The sequence below is a fragment of the Malaclemys terrapin genome, chromosome 1 (assembly GCF_027887155.1).
Source record: "Malaclemys terrapin pileata isolate rMalTer1 chromosome 1, rMalTer1.hap1, whole genome shotgun sequence".
NCBI lineage: Eukaryota > Metazoa > Chordata > Testudines > Emydidae > Malaclemys > Malaclemys terrapin.
The window spans coordinates 336,537,641-336,554,539 of NC_071505.1; the positions used below are offsets into that span (position 1 = coordinate 336,537,641).

General features: G+C 47.8%; 1 protein-coding gene across 3 annotated transcripts in view; it reads left to right on the forward strand.

Annotated features, from left to right (window-relative positions):
- GAB2 (GRB2 associated binding protein 2) overlaps positions 1–16,899 on the forward strand; it is a 196,624-nt gene that overhangs the window by 111,243 nt on the left and 68,482 nt on the right. For all 3 annotated transcript variants that reach the window (XM_054015774.1, XM_054015776.1, XM_054015775.1), the window contains exon 2: positions 3,789–4,089. In XM_054015774.1, the coding sequence (XP_053871749.1) occupies positions 3,789–4,089 (301 nt within the window). The remainder of the gene's footprint in view (positions 1–3,788; positions 4,090–16,899) is intronic.

Sequence of the window (16,899 nt, forward strand, 5' to 3'; positions counted from 1 at the left end):
GCACACTATAGTCACCCTCATCATTAATATGGCTGTGTAGCCTGCTACAGGTCCCAGCAAGTGATGTTCCATTTCAATACGTCACTCAGATCAGAAGCATTGCATGATCAGAGCTGTAGTTTCCATCCCTGTATTAAAGATGACGGTGGCTGCAATCTTCTCCATGTTATGGAAATTAGGTTCAATCTTTGGGCTCCTGGCAAGCCACCAAAGTGTCCCTCGGTTGGACAACTTTTTGGTACCAGAGGGGTCAAATTTACTTGAAACCTTTAGAGCCATTACGCCTGGTAATTAATATCTTACCTCAGGCGCTGGGCTAGGCCCTGGGTGCTGGAGGACTTGAGTTCAGTCCATGCAGATGATGCATTGTGTCTGCAGCATGGTCAATCCCAACCATTCAAAAATCATGAGATTGTCTTAAAATTATGAGGTTTTTTAAAATAATAAATTTGGGATTCTTTTTATTTGCCTGTTGGTTTCTGGGCCATTAAGGCTCACATTTTCAAGCTTTTCTCCATAACCATGAGGGCTAAAAATTAACTTTTTTAAAAATGAGAGCTGAGATTACCATGACTCCAAGAGCTGGGGCTTTAAAAAAGCCACCAAAATCACAAGGCAGCACGGGGTCTGTCCAGAATGCATGTGGTCATGGGTTTTGTTATGTGTGTGCCTACATTTTTTTTCTTTTAGCCTGTTAAACAAAATATTTTGGGTGAGTTTGGGTTCACTGCCTGTGGTTTTTATAGATAAAACTGACATTTATTCAACAAAAAAGCATGTGAACCTCAGGAACAAAATGAAAACAGTTCTACTTAGCTTGGCAAATGGTCAGCGAGCTATCTGCAATAAACCATTTATCAACAAATGCAGCTTTGTCAATGCAATGCAAGTTTGACACCAAGTTTATCTCTCACAAACACATTTGTTCTCCTTCATGCATGTATGATGTAAATGGTTTTAATGCAACTGATTGAAGAGGAAGGGATAGATCTTCAGGTGGTGTAAACTCACAGAGTTCCAACGAAGTCAAGGAAGCTGCATCAGTTTATACCAGTCAAGAATTTGGCCCTGCATTTTCCTACACGCATGGATACTAACAGAGACAGTGGAGACAGGGGAAGAATACACTCAGAAAGGTTTAATAAAGATTTGTTACAGAACAGAATTCACAGCTGGTTAAGTCTCTGAAGCTCCCAAGGAGGCATGGTCCCAAACCGGGACCATGGATCCAAACAACCCTGAACCTTAGGGAAGTTCAAACTTAGAGCCTGGATTCTCTCCTGCACCACAATCCACTCAGTGTAAGAGAGGGGGCAGGGGACCATCACTGAGCTGGTTCTGGCTCCCTGATTCTCTGGGACAATCCACACCAGTCCCAGGCTAGGTTACAGCAGTCTATGACCTACTCTAACCTATGTCAGCTGGCAGTGGTCTAGTTGGGGATGCTGAAGCATACCATGTGCTAATCAGATACATGCCCCCCTCCTCAATATGCCCATGCATTGGAGCTGGCTGAGAGCTCCCCCCATGCAACGAAAGTTCTCGGCTGTCCGAATCCAGCCAGAGCAGCACAAAGGGGTCAGAACAGAGGAGAGAAGCCTGACTGAGATCTGAACTCCACATGTCTGTAATGAACCAAACCAAAACCCTCCATCTGCCCTGGATCTGGAGTCAGACATTGCAGCTTGGGCCCAACTCTACTTCCAAGCATGGTGATTCCACACAAGGGCCAGATCCTGAATGGTGCTGACTGACTCCTTGAGAGCTGAGTTCACCATGTTGTAAGATCATAATATACAATCTTAAGGAGGAGCCAGAAATCAATTATTTCCTCTCCTGAAGAGCTTTCCATACTGTCGTGCCATTTTATAATAGCAACAGGATACAGAAGTATGTGGGGATAGCGCTGGACAAACTTCGGAAGGTCTATCTCTGGATGAAATCTATGATCTGTGTTAGGTAGGTCAGACTAGAGGATCACAATCATCCCATCTGGGTTTAAATTCTGTTAATCATAATACTTAGCACTTATTTTGTGTTTTCAAAATGACATACAAACATGAGCAAATCTACCTTCCCAGAACTCCTGTGAGCTGGATAAAGCAGGATTATTATTCGCCTCACACAGAAGGGGGAAACTGAGGCACCGAGAGGGTAAGTGACTTGCCCAAGACCACAGAGGGAATCTGTCACAATCAGGATTTGGACTTAGGAGTCCTCAAACTGGACTGCAGCCATGAGATCACTCTGCTTCTCGTGGATTTTATTTAGCTGGGATGAGCACTCAGTACTTAAAGGACCTCTATACAAACCTACAGTGCCTGCAAAATTGGGCTGGAATCGGATGAGCTCTTGCTGGGCTGGGGGACTTCCGTACCGCATCCCCATAAAGACTATTGTTTAGAGCCACAATTTAGCCCTACTAGAAAATGCTAAATATAAGTAATCCTGTTAGGCATCCCCCAAACCCAAGCAGCAGGCTGCACACCAGTCTCTTCTGAGCATGTTTCACAAGATTGCTTCAGAGCTAACGTGACAGCCCACTTTTGTTTGGGGTTTTTTAAATTCCAGCTCAGGTCACAGATTAATTCCTGTTCTCTGCCTCCAGCAGCTGGGCCAATATGCATTCTGCAAACACATGTGCTTCTTGGCAAAAAGCATATGACCTGAAAACCAGCCCTTCAAGCGTGTCTCACTCAGCCAGCACTTTCCTACATACAAAACAGGTGTTTGCTTAGGGGAGGAAAATATTGGGGGCGCCAAAATATTAATTACGTGAGTAATTGGGGGGTCGTGAGTCACATTGATTTTCCAGTTTGTTGAGGGCACCATAAACCCCCACAGGCTGTTCACAGGGGTAGCCTTGTCAGGGATGGTTCTTTGAGAACCAATAACATTTTCTTTGCTATGGAATTTGATACATTTCAGGAAACAGAAGATTTTGCAAACAAGTGAAGCTTGGATTCTCCACAGATCTTCCTGGCACGACTCCCAATATTAAAAAACAGCAGCTTCACGTTGGCTTTGTTTGCCTCTCAAATACTGGCATTTAAACATGCATGGGATAGGCAGCTCTCTGACTCATACCCTGCTACTGTAAAGCCTCGATAGAACGCCTCTCGGGGATGTCTAAGAAAGGCAGCCTCCCTGGAGCATTGTGTCCAAAGGGGATGCGGTGCTTTTGCATTACTGAAATGTATTTCATCGTGATTATTGCTGCTAACGTCTTCCCGCAGGTCACTTGGCGCTGAGAGTATGACTATGCTGCAATCACAGGGTGTGAGTGCAGTTTGCATAGACGTACCCTAGCTAGCTTCAACCTAGCTAGTGTGGGCAGCGTAACAGTGAAGCCGTGGTACCATGGACTTCAGCGCAGGCTAGTACCCAAGTAACTACCTGGGGTTCTGGGCAGGCTTGTCCATAAGTGGCAAACATCATGATTGCAGTGTAGACATACCCAGAGAGACACAAGACATTCATGGGACACTCAGCTGAATATAGCAGCGTGATCAAGGACTTCCTAAATTCTAGTCCTGACTTGGAAACTTTCCGTGGTCTTCAGCAAGTCACTTGGGGCCCCTTTGTGTGATGTGGTAGGCAGGACTTCTCAGGATCAACCCATAACCACTCTGTCATATAACTTACGTCTCCCAGTTCATTCGCACTGCCTGCCCAACGCTGCCGTGTGTTCCCCGGTGCAGTTTTAAGTGACTTGCGTGATGGGGAATGCTGGCCAGTGGGATCTCTGTATTCTCGGAGGGGTAAGACTGTTTCTCTTTGGTCCTCAGGCATGGAAGAAACGTTGGTTCATCCTGCGCAGCGGTCGGATGAGCGGTGACCCGGACGTCCTGGAGTACTACAAGAATGACCACTCCAAGAAGCCTCTGCGTGTGATCAACCTCAACTTCTGCGAACAGGTGGATGCAGGGCTGACCTTCAACAAGAAGGAGCTGCAGGACAGCTACGTCTTCGACATCAAGACCAGCGACAGGACTTTCTACCTGGTGGCCGAGACAGAGGAGGACATGAACAAGTGGGTTCGCAGTATCTGCCAGATCTGTGGCTTCAACCAGTCTGAGGAGAACGCAGGTACAGTGAGAGTTATGTCTGGAATATGAAATATGGCCTCACATGTCAGACTGTGCTCTAGAAAGGAGGCTAGACCCCAATTCTTCCCCTTGGGAATCCAGCTTCTCCGTTAGATTGGAGTGTGAGTTAGAGGGCTTGAGCCCTGTTTCTGTTCCCACTGTTGTCAATGGGAGCAGGAATGGGCCTTTTAATTTCTAAATGGGAAGTTTTCTCCGGTGTTCCCCACCCAGGAGTTCCAGATTCCTCCCAGCCCTCCAGCACTTCTCTGACTTCCACAGCGTGGCAGCAGGTTCTGACCCTGCCGGCTCCCTCATTAATTCTCACTGTAGCTTTCTGTCTTCCATCCTTTCCCCAACACTGAAGCTCGCTCAGCTTGCCGTTTCCAGGAGCTGATGTTGATCATTTCTTCAGGGGCAGAGTAATGGATGGTCTTGTGGTTAAAGGCACTGACTTGGGATTCTTGAGATTGAAGTGCTCTGACGCAGGCTTCCCAGGTGACCTTAGGCGAGTCACTGAATCACTCTCCATGCTTCAGTTCCCTTCCATACCAAGGTGATGAGTGACCTTATAAAACCATAGATAGCTAGGATGTAACGGAGAGCATGGTTTTGAGACATCCGGGAGGTTTAATGGGCTAAGTCAGATGAGATGTAACGTTCAGATAGGTCCGAATGGCATGCAGTAGAGCACACCATTCATAAGATTTTGGCTTTCCCATCTTTCTACCTCTCTGTCCAAGGTTTGAGCCTTCTCAGGTATATTTTCTACATTCTCAGTTGTTGTCAGCAGTCTCTTCAAGGGCTTTGGGCCTTGGCAGTGGGACATCCTCTCCTTGAAAGGTTTCGTTTAGCTGATTGACATGGGTGGGATCAAATGGAAGAGACAGGCTAATGGGGGAAGATTCTAGAAGAAACATTGTATCCTGTCCACATGACAGAACCCACCTCTGCAGTTGGCAGGCTTAGCCAAGGAGTGATTGGGTCAAGGGGAATCAGTTCCCTATCCATCCCTAAACATGGTCCCTGTTGGACCCAGGTGAGACACTGGCAGCAGCTGAGAGGTAAAAACTGGTGGTGTTCTGTGTAATAGGAGAGCCACATTTGATTCACCAGCACTAAAGGCATCCGCAGCTGCACACAATACTGTTGTTTTCTGGTTTGTGTCGCTGTTGCCGGTTTTCTTTGGGTTACCCAGAGAGCGTCTACACAGACCTGCCGTGTTAGCACAGCCCCTGTCAGTGTTCACCGCAGGCAGTGGCTGAGCAGGGAGGTTTCTTTGAAATGTCACACCGTACAACATTTGTAGTGTGGTGAAAAGACACCACAAAGCCCTTCAGGTTCCCATACAATGCAGGCAGCTAAAAGGGCCGTGGAAGAAAGGCAGTGCCGTCTGGAAAGGGGCACAGGCTGAGATACTCAGGCAGCAGGGGGATCCTGAGAGTGTCTCCCAATTCCATTATTATTTCTAATATCTGCTGGTGTCCCCTGCGTTGCGAATGCCTTTTGGGTACTTACCTAACCCTGACCTAAGGACATTTGGGGAGCCCGAATATAACAATCAACTTCTGGCCCATGTCTTGGGGTGCAGTGGCAACCAGGACTGTTGAACCAGCTAAACAAAGGAGCAGCAGGCAAGGGCGAACCTTCAGAATCGATGCTGCCTTGAGCCCACTGCCAGTGAATATAGATGAAGGATGGCGTAATATGTCCATCAAAAACTCCCTATCACAGGTCCCCAAACTGTGGGATGCGCCTTCTAGGGGGGCACAGAGGAATATTCAGGGGGGGCGCAGCAGGGCCCGAGCCAGCCCCCATGGGGGGTAGGGAAGGAGCACCACTCAGCCCCCAGCCTCAGCCCTCAGCCACAGCCCTGGCTTCCAGCCCTAGCCCCAGCCTTGGGCCCCGGCTATGGCGCCACTCCCGGTCTCAGCCCCGCCCCCAGCCTTGGCCCCCAGCTGCAGCTCCACTCCCAGCCCCAGACCTGCCCCCAGCTGTGGCCCCAGTTTCAGCTCCTGGACGGGGCACAGAGAGGGAAAAGGGGAAGGTGCAACAAGAAAAGTTTGGGGAACCACTTCCCTATCACGATGTCACAGATCTGCAGGATTGGGGCTAGGCCCCAGCTTCTAAACAGTCTCTTGGAGGTACCCCAAGTGTGGCAGACCCCCAAGGGATCCCACTCTTCCTTCAGGGTAGGTCCCGCAGCCTCACCACCTCCTCGCCTCAAGCCTCTGGGCCCCAGCACGCCTGCTTCACACTGTGAGTTCTGCCCCACGAGTTCAACTGAGCTACACGCCTGGCAGAGACGTGTCCACTCCTCAGGGACTAATGCACCCCAGCAAGCGTTTGCACTTACACCTAAGCAGCATTTTCAAAACAGAGTAGGATTCATTAGTCAACTGGCCCACAGCACTGGAAGCCCTTAGGTTAGCACAAAGACACCAAGATTAAAGCATAGGCCATTCTGGTCAAGCCAAAGCAATTCACCAGCCAAACTGAGGTGAAATCCATGTCAGGCTCTCCCTCTCACTGACCTCCTTAGTTAGTGCCAGGAGACAGCCACCAGCCTCTTTCAGAAACCAACTCTTTATTCCCTGCCGGTCACCTCCCGGTGCTTTGTTTTCTCCAGGCAGGGCCATGCTGAGTTCACAACCCCAGCTGAGAGGTGAGGAAAAACCCCTTCCTCTGGGTCATTGATTGCCAGGTGTGTCAATGTTATGGCCATTGGGGTTTTCCATGGTCTTCTCGCATTTTCCATTGCTATGGGTTGGCCTCAGCCAGTCCCCTTACTGACCCATTAAGTCTGCTCAGACAGCTGGGTGACACGCACGCACCTAAGGCCATGGCTACATCAATGCACTTGCGCTGCTGTAAGCTCTGTAGAGTAGCCGCTCTAAGCCAACAGGAGACAGCTCTCCCGTCCATAGGCGCCGACTTCCCCTCTTTCCCATGGGTGCTCGACCCCTCCTCTGCCCTGGCCCTGCCCCCACGCCACCTCTTCCAGCAGGCTCCGCCCCTGCCCCGCCTCTTCCCCAAAGTCCCCACCCCATCTCCACCCTCTCCCTGACAATATTCCAACTCCTTCCCCAAATCCCCGCCCTGGCCCCGCCTCTTCCCCGCCTCCTCCCCTGAGTGTGCTCTGTTCCCGCTCCTCCCCATCCCTCCCGGAGCATGCTAATGCTGCCAAACAGCTGTATGGTGGTGGACAGTGGGAAACACTGGGAGGTAGGTGGAGGAGCAGGGATGCGGAGCGCCCAGCGGGGGAAGATGAGGCGGGGCAGGGGGGAGGGGAGCTTGGCTGCCAGTGGGTGCAGAGCACCCATGGAGTCGACGCCTATGCTCCCATCAACTTAATTAATCCACCCTCAATGAGCGGCGGTAGCTAGGTCAGTCTTTTCTTTCCACCTGATGCATCCTATCTGATACACAGATTGTAAGCTCTCCAGGGCAAGGACTATCTTCTTTGCTACATGTCTAGCACAAGGAGGCCCTGATGGTTGCTTGGGCTTCACAGATGCTATCGTAATAATGCAACCAATAATAGTAACCAACTTTAATTCATTTTGGTCAATAATGGAGCAGCTGCAATCTGCACAAACTAAACCCTGCCGAAAGGTTGTCAGGCAGGATAGCAAACAAAGCATCACAAGAGCACAAACCCAACCTTCAGCGGTTGACACATAGTATAAAGAACCCTCGATAATCTTGCAAACATAAATTTACAAAGAAAGTTCAGGCTAAATAAATTTCATTCCGATCTGATGATAATTTCATGGCCATCAGGATTCAGTTTAACAGCAGACACCTTTTTCAAGAGCTAGAGCAGACCCGATCATAGTAGTTGCTGTTTTGCTTGCATTAAGCTGGAAGAAATTGTATTGCAGACAGAGTGTTTCTATTTAGCAAAACAAGCCACAGATAGCAGAATCAATACTGGACTTAAGCAAAATATAAGTCTGGATATCATCAACCTCATAATGAAAAACAAGCCTGTGCTTATGAATAAACTCACCCCCAAGGGAGCACAAGGATTGTTAAACTGCAGAGGTCCACGAGTAGGCCCCTGAAGGACCCTGGAGTGACATCAGCAAAGAAGAACAAAAATCCCTTCTTGACACAAAATAGCTGTTGGTGAATGCTGTAGGAAAAGAGGCCATTCAATGCAGTGCCAGCCTGCCAAGCACAATTCCTGAGTCAGTCTGAAAAAGGGCTGTGATGGTCTGCACTGTCAAACTCAGCAGACACATCCCAAGGTGTTAGAAGAGATGTTCAAATTCAGATCGCACCATGGAATTATTCAGAGCTTTCACTAAAGCTGCATTGGTGCTATTAAAAAAAACAAAACAAAACAAACACCAGACTGCACCTGGTAATCACCACACCTGCTAACTGAAAGCCAGTGCACAATGATCCCCTGGCTATTTGGAGCCAAGTTCTGGTTTTGTGCTCTCCCATTTCTGCTCATGGACCTGGGCCCTTCACTCCAGAAGAACACTGAATTTGCATCGCAATAGGTCATTGAATGCAATGCGACCCTGTGATGTGCAAGCTTTATGATGCTTATCCCGGTCTCAGGCCTGATTAATCCATCCTAGAGCACAATCAAACCCCTACCAAATTTACCCTACTTAATGATGAGTCGACATACAGTGAGAATCCATATTGTACTGTTCCCGTGACAGCAGGGATTTAGCGGCAGGAAGACAGTACAGTTCTATTTTTGCTACACTCACTCTATGTAGCACATTGGCTCCATTTGTTGCAGTGATTGATGGTACAGAGAGGTCATGGGACTTACCAAAGGCCACAGAACAAGTCTGATCCCAATTGGAAATAACCCAGGTCTCCTGGTTCCCAACCTTATGTCCCATCCAGTGGAACAAACAGCCTTCCCTGACTACACCTCTGCCACCTCCTCCATCTCTGCTACAGACCCTGATTTATGTAGCACTACAAGTAAGCTGAAATCCTCCTCTGGGCTCAGCCAGTGCTCATTGATACAGAACAAGCCCTGATCATTAATCCGATCGACCAGCTGCAGAGCTCTGGGAGACGGTGAGTAAATCACAATTCAATGGGTGGGAATGTTAGCTAGTGGTTACATCAAAGCGTTGGGAGTGTCCTGGGTCTCTTCCATTTCTCTAACGCACTCTGCGACATTGGGCAGGTCATCTGACCTCTCTGGCACTCAGTTTGACACACTTGTGAAATTATTATCTGTTCTGCCATAGTGCCTAGGACCCCTGCCAGGGCCCCTGGGAGACTCTCCGTAACCTAGGTCAAAATCCTTTCACCAGATCTTCAGCTGGTGTAAATGGGTGTAGCCAAAGGCCAAGACACTGGAGCTTTGCTGATTTTTGCCAGCTGCTGAGCTGGTCCAATGGGGCTTAACTTAGGGTCCTCAGGGTCTTGCAATAATTTGCACACACACCAAGATACTTAAAGTACAATTCCCCCTTGTGGGGTCTTACTTATTAAGTGTGTTCTAAATGCAGACAGTTTGGCCCCTCAGCCCCAGATGCTTCCTCTCCTCGTCTCAGGATTCCCACAGCTCTCCTGATTAGTGCCTATGTTGTGGTTAAGGCAAGGTTCCTCTCCTTGGTTCAGAAGTCCCACCGCTCTCCTCCTTGGGACCTGTGCTGTGACTAGGGCCATCTTCCCCCAGCCCACTTGTAGCCAGTTTCCAGCTCTGCTTCACAGTACACCTCTTCTCCCCCTTGGTTCAGAGGGCCCACAGCCCTCCTTCTGGGGCCAGGCAGGCATCCTCCTCTCTGAGCGGTCCGCCCTCTCTCCTCCTTTGCCTCTCTGGAGGCTTCTCCTTTATTATCAGGCCACAACTGGTTTAGCCACATAACCTACCTGTCATTTGGCTGTGACAGCTTTCCCCAGACAGGTTGAATGAGGCACAGATGGGGCTGGATCCAATGGGGCCAGTCACCCTGCGACAGTTCCCTTTCTCATTTTATGGAGTATGTGCGTGTACAGTCAGCATGTGTGGGATGGCACGGGAGGTGTTTTGGAGCATGGAGTAATAACATTTGTTGTACATTTTATAGTAAGGGGTTCTTGGTTTTCACTCCATACCTATGCTGGTACTTTTTAGTAGACTATATTGCCCTCTTTTATGTGAAAGTCATTCATTGCTATACTTGACAAAGCCCTGGCTGGGATGATTTAGTTGGGGTTGGTCCTGCTTTGAGCAGGGGGTTGGACTAGATGGCCTCCTGAGGTCCCTTCCAATCCTGATATTCTATGATTCGGTAGGACTCCCAGGGACACTTAGACGTGGCCTTTTGAAGAAATACAAGCTCATTGTTATTTTATTCTATTTCTAACCATCTGTATTTCCCTTGCCCCAGTGGGCAGGCAGCCTGATCTCAGCTGTGAACTGTACTTTCTCATATGTTCTGTTTGGTGTGTGGGGGGGGAGGAGTCTTGCTAAAGATATTTCTTGTGTCATTAACCCTCTTTAGGATCGCATGAGGGCTCCAGCCAAAACCCAGCCAAGGTGTATTTTGCATATATAGGGGAGGGGGGGGGATTGTAAGTGCCTAATTTAATTTTCTTTGAATAAAATATGTATCTGGAGATCTAACATTCACTTTTTATAAGTGGCCATGAGTATGCATGATACTGTATGTTGAGAGAGACTGGACCAGTGCAGAGCACTGACCTAGGACTTGGGAGACCTCGGTGCTATTCCCAGACCTGATACCAATTCACTGTGTGACTTTGGACAAGTAACTTTGCCTTCCTCTGCCTGTTTCCATTCCCACTGTGACGGGTTGGATCACGGAACCCCCCTTGGGAGCTGCCAGCTGATGTGCCAAGACTACTTCTGCCCCTGCTTTCCTGCCCCGTCAGCTTAGGACTTCAGTGCCCTGCCTGGTTTGAGCCTGCTGCAAACCCAGACCCAAGTCTGAATCATGTCCCCTAACAGCTGTAGGCTTGACTGAAAGCAGCTAACAGAAGTGTTCTTGTCTTTAACACTCAGATGCCCAACTCCCAGTGGGGTCTAAACCCAAATAAATCCATTTTACCCTGTATAAAGCTTATACAGGGTAAACTCATAAATTGTTCGCCCTCTATAACACTGATAGAGAGATATGCACAGCTGTTTGCCCACCCAGGTATTAACACATACTCTGAGTTAATTAATAAGTAAAAAGTGATTCTATTAAATACAGAAAGTAGGATTTAAGTGGTTCCAAGTAGTAACAGACAGAACAAAGTAAATCACCAAGCAAAATAAAATAAAACATGCAAATCTATGTCTAATCAAACTGAATACAGTTAACCTCACCCTTAGAGATACTTCAGTAATTTTTTTCCTCAGACTGGACACCTTCCAGGCCTGGGCACAATTCTTTCCCCTGGTACAGCTCTTGTTCCAGCTCTTGTGGTAGCTAGGGGATTGCTCATGATGGCTCTCCCCTTTGTTCTGTTCCACCCATTTATATATCTTTTGCATAAGGCAGGAATCCTTTGTCCCTCTCTGGGTTCCCACCCCCTCCTTCTCAATGGAAAGACACCAGGTTAAAGATGGATTCCAGTTCAGGTGACATGATCACATGTCACTGTAAGACTTCAAGCCTTCATTCCTCCCAGCCTGACTCACAGGAAGGCTTGCCTGCAAACAGAGCCATCCACAGTCAATTGTCCTGGTTGATGGGAGCCATCAAGATTCCAAACCACCATTAATGGCCCACACTTTGCATAATTACAATAGGCCCTCAGAGTTATATTTCATATTTCTAGTTTTAGATACAAGAGTGGTACATTTATACAAATAGGATGATCACACTCAGTAGATTATAAGCTTTGTAATGATACCTTACAAGAGACCTTTTGCATGAAGCATATTCCAGTTACCATTATATTCAACATTAGCATATTTTTATAAAATCATATAGAGTGCAACGTCACACCTGCCTCTTGCCTATTTACACTGACGGAACAACTGTCTCCTACTATGTATTTGTACAGTGCCTAGCACAAGGGGGCCTGGATCTCAGCTCGGGTCTTTCAGCTCTACTGTAATATAAACCATAACAATAATAATACATTAATGGAAGAAGATACGGTCCCTACCCCAAGTCTAAGGATCAGATTCCAGGAGAGAAAAAGTCGGGGTTTTGGAGAAGGAATAAGATTAGCTTTTGTCATTAGTCTGAATTTATGAGCAGTGACCTCTCTCAGTCAGTTTTAATAATGTAGTAACACAGTGAAAGAGAGTTGGAAGGGTTTTACGTGTGATTTTATTTCTTGCCCACATTGTCCTCTGTTGATGTCCTTTTCCCAAACCCTCCGGCTTGTGACATTCCCCTGGTTTTATTGCAGAGACTGTGGGAACACTAGGAATAAAAGGCCAGGCTCACCAAGAACTAGTCTGAATGAACCCGTTTTTTCTGCCTCGTGTTGTCTATTCAGACGGACACGTGCCTGGGTTTCTCCCCCTGCTCTGCACGCAACAGCAAGCGCTGATGAGATGAGGTTGGGAGAGAGGTGGAGGACTCCTGAGTTACCTATGGTCCCAACACTAAAGCTTTAGAATCAAAGGTCAGCTCAATCACCAGAAGAACTCTCTGTGCTTTTATTGTCTCACTGAACGTCACAGCCAGAAACCCACATTCACTTTTCATGGAGAGGCTGAGTCTCTTTTGCTGGCACTGCTGGGAACAAGGGGACGATTAATGAGGAGAGAGTTGGCCTGGGAAAGTAGTAGTGTCCAGCCCTCAAGCGGTCCCACTGAAATCGATGAGCAAAGTTCACTCCCGTGGGCAGGGCTTGTAGGATCGGGCTCTTGGGCAGCACAGCATCAGAAGCTGTTTCTCTCCATGTCAGGCAGGTTGTTAACACAAATGCAACAGCAGCTCTTTTGTCTAACTCATGGGCACTCACAGACAGGCGGAAGCCCCCAGCCTGCAGCCATTCAGAATCAATGGCAAAGCTCCTGCTGACTCCAAGGAGAGCTGGTCTGAGCCACAGAGGAAAGTCTGCCTTAAGCTGGTCCTCAAAGGGCAGGGCGTTCCGTCAAGGAGAGCTGAGAATACCGGACTCTTGTTGTTGGGCTGTGTCTCCTCCCAGCTGCAGGGTCTTAACTACATACAGATGTAATCTAGAAATGTCAGGAGCTGTTTCTGCTCTGAAAAATTAAGACGTTTTCAGTCCCACTGTGCATTAAACTAAAAGTTTTGGTAGCTTCCTGCTCTAGCATCCCCAGCAGAAATGACTGTCTCTCTCTTCTCCCTTCTTGTCTGTATGATCTGGAAGCTGGATGCTCTTCTTCTTAAGAGTTTCTATGAGGGCCTGTGAGATTATCTTGAATAAACCCACAGCCATTTCCAGCTGGATATGGTATTCTGTATCTTCACTGGCTGTCCCATAGCACTGTATGGGAACAGACGCTGTAGCCCAGCCCGACGTGGCTGTATTTCAGCAATGGGACAGGCAGAGAGAGAGTGCATGTGTAAGTCACTTTCCCTCTCTATGCTAGTGTTCAGTGTTGCCAAGTTTCCTCACAGTATTTGGTGACCTTTCTAAAGCCTCCAGCCCCGGGAGGCATGTGATTGTGTGAGACTCTAAACTTTGATTAAAAAAGGAAGTATGTCTCTAGCCCTCATGGTTGCAGAGTAAAGGCTGAAAAATGTGACCCCTAATGGCTGAAACCAGAGGGCCTATATAACAATGATCCTAAATATATTGTAGGTTAAATCTCACACACGTGAATTGTGAGGTCCTAACTCCTGATTTTTGAGCAATCCGGGTTGGCAATACGGAGGGCTGCATAATGATAATAGCTGGAGAGATGAAGTAAGAGGCCCAAGGAAGGGGACATCAGTCAGCACAGTGAGAATCCCCTGGAACCACCTGTAAGCTGTCTGGGGCAGGGACTGTCTTTCTGTTCTGGGTTTGTACAGCACCTAGCGCAATAGGGTCCTGCTCCATAACTGGGACTTCTAGGCTCCTCCGTAAAATAAATAATAACGTCATACACAGAAATCATCTTCCACTGCTGACTCATCTACCTGGCTTGTCACTCCACCCATATCCCCCCACTTTTTCATTCCCTCCTGGGGCTGCCCTCTTCCACTCCATCAAACACAAACCTCTTGCTTTTACTTCCATGCTCGCCACAGTTTAGCCCTGCCCTACCCACTTGCCTTCGCCGTGCCCACAATGCAAGCCTCCATTGTTCATTGGTCTGTTGCTATCATGGAACAATTTAACACTCACAACAGACCCAGGTTCAGCTGAAACGGCACCAGGCTTTATTCCGGGAAGACAACACAGTGCCTAGCTGGTGAGGAGCCAGGCAGCCATTGCGCTGAGCAGACGCTGACTGGCACTTGCTGAGTTCTTATGTAGCTGGTGTGGGCAGCCTCTGGTGGGCAATGAACAGTAGGGATTAAGCGATACTAATTCAGTTACAAGCCCTGCACAGGCTACATGAGTTCCTTATAGCTTCTCCCACAAATACCTTTGCTCTTTCTCCCAAACTGCCCCTTATCCATAGGGCGGTCTCCGAGTCTGTGTTAACCACCCCCTCATCCTCTTTCCAAGTCCTTCTCACACCTCACCTCTGGCACGATACATGCAGGAAACTGCTGTCTGGTAAAAGCCTGGTAGGTGACAAACCATAATTACTGCACCTGATTGGCTAAGAATTACGCACACGGCTAGTCTGTGCTAAAACATGCCATTGTTTTCGTTACTTCATCTTCTCCGACCCACCCACTTGTTTGTCTCATCCGCCTCCTCGGTCTTGTCTCTCAGACCGTGCGCTCCAGGAGGCAGGGATTGTCATTTAGCTTAGTGGGGTTGTATTATGAATGTTAACTAATAATAATGGTGATGAAGATATGTTTGCAAATGAGACTTGAGACGAGACGGGGAATAGATACAGCCAGGAGATCCAGGAAGACTCGTCCAGATGGCAGGAGCTACAGAAGAGCAAAGAGGATGCATGGAGGGACCACGAGCAGGCTGCTGATAGCAGAGCAGGAGGGGTGTGAACGGGGGAGGAGATTAATGAAGTATATGGGACAAAGTCGGTAGAAGGTTTTAGAATCTGGGAGAGTTTTGAAAAGTTCAACGGATGGAGACGGAGCCTCCTCTGCTTTCCATATATAACCTCCCTTGAATACCTGAAGTTCAGTACCCTCAGAAATGCCACCCTCAGACCTCACCCCTGTGAAAGACAGCAGTGACAAGGTGACATGAACAAAAATAACTACTGTGGAGTCCTTGCTCTGTTGCTGCTGCTGCCTCTTGTGCTGCCAAGCTAAATTCAAATGCCGGGGAAACATTAACAGCTGCAGTGAAGTCCAACTACTTCCTTGCCATTGTGCCTGGCACATGTTCATTTCTTTTCACACTAGCACTCACGATGCAGGGCACTGGGTGATCTGACATGCGTGGTTTAAAGGGCGGTGGCCAAGAGTAGATTACATACATAGCAGGTTAAGGCCTGTTTTTCAAAAGGGAGCAGAACAAGTGGGCATGGAAAAATGCGTGTGTTCCCACAAACCCTGTCATTATTTGGTTACCTGGGTGCAAGTGTATTTACCCAGCTGGCATGCTCACATTGGGGATCTGCAGACTAGTCATACGTGCTTTGTTAAGTGCCGCGAGTCACCTTGCATTGTTTGCAGTTGCAGCACTGTGCCCGTGTTTGACTGTTCGGCCCTTATTGTCAAGGGCCTTTTTGCGGACAAAAGAGTAAAGGCCAAAGATTTTCACACTTAGAACCTAGCTTCATATTTAGACACCTAAATGAAATCGGCCTGACTTTCTGGGGCACGGAGCATCACAATATCAATTGATTTATAGCATTTTCAATGGAAGCTGGCTTCAGCTTGCGTCGCAGGTGCACAGCACCTCTGAAAATCAGCCCACTTTCATTTAGACGCCGGTGATTGGCTGACTTCTTCCCCTTTTGTATCATTTATACCATACGCTGATCCAGTATTACGCAGCCTCTTTACCTACCTTCTTTGTAATCTGTCTCCCTTTACCAGTCAACACTCCCTGCCCCTAAGTGAAGTGGAGATCTCTCTTTTGAACACTCCAAAGATCAGATTTGGAGGGAGAGGGGAGGAATTTGTGAATTTTGGATCTAGCTTTGGCTATAAAACATCCCCAAAATTTGGGGATGTTCAGATAGGGATGTTTGAGTCAAGCCCCTCCTTGCTCTCTATCATGTACTGGGTTTTCCTAGTAATGGGGACAGCTGTGATCTCCACATTGATTCTGGTAGAGCAAGTGTTTGGGTTGCATTTCTGACCCGGGCCTGATCCAGAGTGCATTGAAACAGACAACAGAAAGACTCCCACTGATTCTGGTCGGCTGTGGGTCAGGTTCTTAGCTGAATGCCTAAGGACGTAAGAAATGTAGCCAAACTCTAAAAATCTAAGTCTCAGAGTTCAAAATCATTACTTGAAGTTACGCTGCCCCTTTAAATTTGTTGTAAACTTTGCTGACCCTGGGTTTCCTGAGTCACAAACAGGGAGTTATTTTAAGATCGTAGCACTGTTCAGCTTTCATTTCAGTGTAAACAATACCAGAGATGGAGCAGTTTTTGGCACAAAGGAGCTGCTTAAGTATATTGAAGTGCTGTTGCTCTTTTGGTTTTCCCTTCAGGGATTAGATAGTTCAGGTGATAAATGAGTCACAACCCTGAAAAGCGGAGAGCGCCACAAACAAGTGTGGTTTTTCCCCCGAAAGAAAGAAACAAACAGTGACTATCAGTGTTATTATTTGTTTATAATACCGTAGCTCCTATGAGCTATGCTGTTCCAACACAGAACAAAGT